Here is a 2,911-nt window from a genome sequence, read left to right as displayed (position 1 = left end):
ACACGAACTGCTGTCGACGCCAAGAAAGTTGAAGAGCTACGCGAGTCAACCGTCCGTGAGAATAACACCGAACAAACAAACTAGTCCTAACGTATACGTCGACACACCGAAGAAGTTCATATCTAGCACACCGACACAAGGAGTTACACCTTCCAAGTCGTGTGCTAATTTATCTATCATGAGAAGTGGGACATCACCCATTTCGCCGAAAGTTCAACAGAAATTAAACTACGGTTTACCTGAAGAATTCGAAAGACAGGACGTGTTCGTTACTAGTTTTAGAGATAAGAGTCGCGAGAGGAGTTTCGATATCGACAGACGAGAAGCTAGTAGAGAGAGCAGAAGAAACTACGACAACAGAGGAAGAGATAGTCAGAGAAGAGATAAAACTACCGCGATTATCATGCCCAGGTATGTGTTAATATCTTTAGTATATAGTTTTTATTTTTAAAATGCTGTTCTCTTTTACCGATATAAATCTTATCTTGCTGGTGTGTTATATAAATGCAAAAATTTAGATGGATGTCTGTTAATATTTGTGGCCTCAGCTGCTAATCAGATCTCGATGAAATTTGTTATAGATATTGAAGATAGTCTGAAAGAACACAGGCTACTTTCTTTTGTTTTTTTAATTCCAACGAACGGCATCGCGCGTGAAAGCTAGTATTCACTTAGATGCGCACGCGCACCTTGTCGATTAATTAGCCGCAGATGGCTTAACAGGTGTAATGGTTTATATGAACTAATAAACTAAAAAACTACCATACACACAAAACACACAGCTGTGTTAGTTACCCGAATTCATCTTTTTAATTTTATTACCATTTTATCACGCAGGGTGGCACCACAAAGCCCATCAGTGTACTCAGAGGACACATACAAATCGCTGTCAACGCTGAAATCGGTAAACAGTTCGTTTGCATCGCTTACCATTGCTGCTTTAATGCTGACGTTATGTGGCGGCTTGACTACCGGACTTAGCTTCTATATGATGTATACCGTAAGTATAACGTTATTTCTATTACGGACGAACTCAAAAGTACATAGACACTAAGAACGAGCGCACACTTTTGACTAAACTATAGCACAACTGTTGCGCCATTGTCGTTTTTAACTAACAGTTTTTTAAATCTTTGAAAATATCATGTTTTCAGATGGGTCGCCGCTACTACCTAGATTTCGGAGTCCTGTCTGGCTTCACGTGTTTCCTGCTGGGAATGCTCGGCTTGAGGTCTCGCAGGAATCAGTTGCTACCCAACAGAAATTATATATCTGGTAAGTAAAAAAAGATTACAGTCAGATGCACTGTGGGAAATCATTTTATGACCGATAAAAATAAAATGGCGGGAAGACTTGCCCGCATACGTTTCAACCGCAACTTTTTTATTACACAGATACTAATGTACTTAGATAATAATGTAAAATTTGCGATTTGTTACATTTTATTATTATTTTTTTTATTTTCAGGTTACATAGTACTGTCTTCATTCTCTCTACTCAGTGCTTTCGGACTTTTAATTTTATTATCTGTACAACCACTGCCTGGTACAGCCCTCAACGATATTACCTCAGGAGCTGTATGTAGTATCAGTATTCTCTCATTATGTCTCGCTACAATAGGAGTTTTAGCTTCATATTGTTGCGCGAGAGACCCACCTGACAACAGAGTCGGTACAACACGATGGTATTAAAACTTTTTATTGTACATTTTGACATTTCGTTGGCTGCATGACTACAATGACATTTGCCTATAAAAACAATGTTTTTTAAAAACATATTCTTTTAACGGTTGTGTAACTTGTACGAATTAATACTTTAAGTTAACAAATGTTAGTTTTATAGTTAAAAATTTGTATAATTTTTTTAAGGTAAGTATTTATTGCATAGATTTGCTTGTATTAATTTTAAAATAAGAAGTTTAAAATAAGAATTGTAAAATAATGCATTTATTATCGACGAAAAATAGAAGGATACACTAGTGTAATAAACCAAAGAAAGGAATGTAATTATTTTTTTGCTTTATTTTCTGACATATTCAGTTATATTTTTAAGTATGTACTTAAATTAAGGGACATAATATATTCATATAAATAGCAGATTAAAGGTAATTACCTATATTTTAAAGAATAAGCTGTATATGTAGTAAGAGAAGCACTACACAAACATAACATGTTCGTCTCTCTCATTCTTTTTAACAAGAATAGATAAGTTTTGTTTTGTACAAGTGTTCGGGCAGTGGAAACTCCTGGAGATTAGTTAGAAGTTATATTAGAAGGTGTAATAAAGTTAACATTAAATCTATTTGTTGTTTTTATTACAAAACTTAAATCACTACCCCATTCCCGCCAGCAGTCCTGCAGGATAATGTTTTTATTACTAAAATTTGAGTTTAAAATAGACTTTTCATTGGTAAATGGAAGGCTAAAAAATATGTAGGTAACAAAATATTCAAATTAGGGCGCCTGTTTCCAACATCAGCTGTCTGTTAAACTTATTACAGCAAGGTACAAAACTTTTTATGGTGCTTTATCATAGAAAATAACGCAATTTATATACGGAGGTCAGAAACGAGGTGCTTGTAAACATTTAAATATGCAACGTGCAACATTGTACGGCTGAACTGATCTAACCTGACCAAAAAAGATAAAAGGAAAGTAAGCTGAAAACAGTGATGCTCAAGTCTACTAATTTTATAACATTAATAAAATAAGTTGTGTACATAGCCGAGACCGTAACTGACTGTATTTAAAAAAAGAGGTAACAAGTTTTTGATGTGAATGGAAAGTTTTAGAAGTCTGCAGATAACGGAACGCGAAACTTTTTAGAAAACTAAACGTCATTTAAATCAATTGTCAATTTGTCACTTCTAATTCTATAATAATAGAAGTTATTGAGAGAATTGAATTATTGT

At 34.4% G+C, this 2,911-nt stretch overlaps 1 protein-coding gene across 1 annotated transcript; it reads left to right on the top strand.

Moving 5' to 3' along the window:
* Nucleotide 1: 1 nt before the first annotated feature.
* On the top strand, nucleotides 2-2,268 carry LOC106101781 (the record flags this gene model as incomplete). Its single annotated transcript, XM_013281117.1, has 4 exons — nucleotides 2-411; nucleotides 838-1,000; nucleotides 1,155-1,275; nucleotides 1,468-2,268. Coding segments are annotated over 4 exons (918 nt in total), but the record flags the coding sequence as incomplete, so codon positions are not given.
* Nucleotides 2,269-2,911: the final 643 nt, after the last annotated feature.

The sequence above is a fragment of the Papilio polytes genome, unplaced genomic scaffold (genome assembly GCF_000836215.1).
Source record: "Papilio polytes unplaced genomic scaffold, Ppol_1.0 DF823935.1, whole genome shotgun sequence".
Lineage (NCBI taxonomy): Eukaryota > Metazoa > Arthropoda > Insecta > Lepidoptera > Papilionidae > Papilio > Papilio polytes.
The sequence above is the reverse complement of the archived record's forward strand: the minus strand, read 5'-3'. Positions and strand labels throughout refer to the sequence as shown.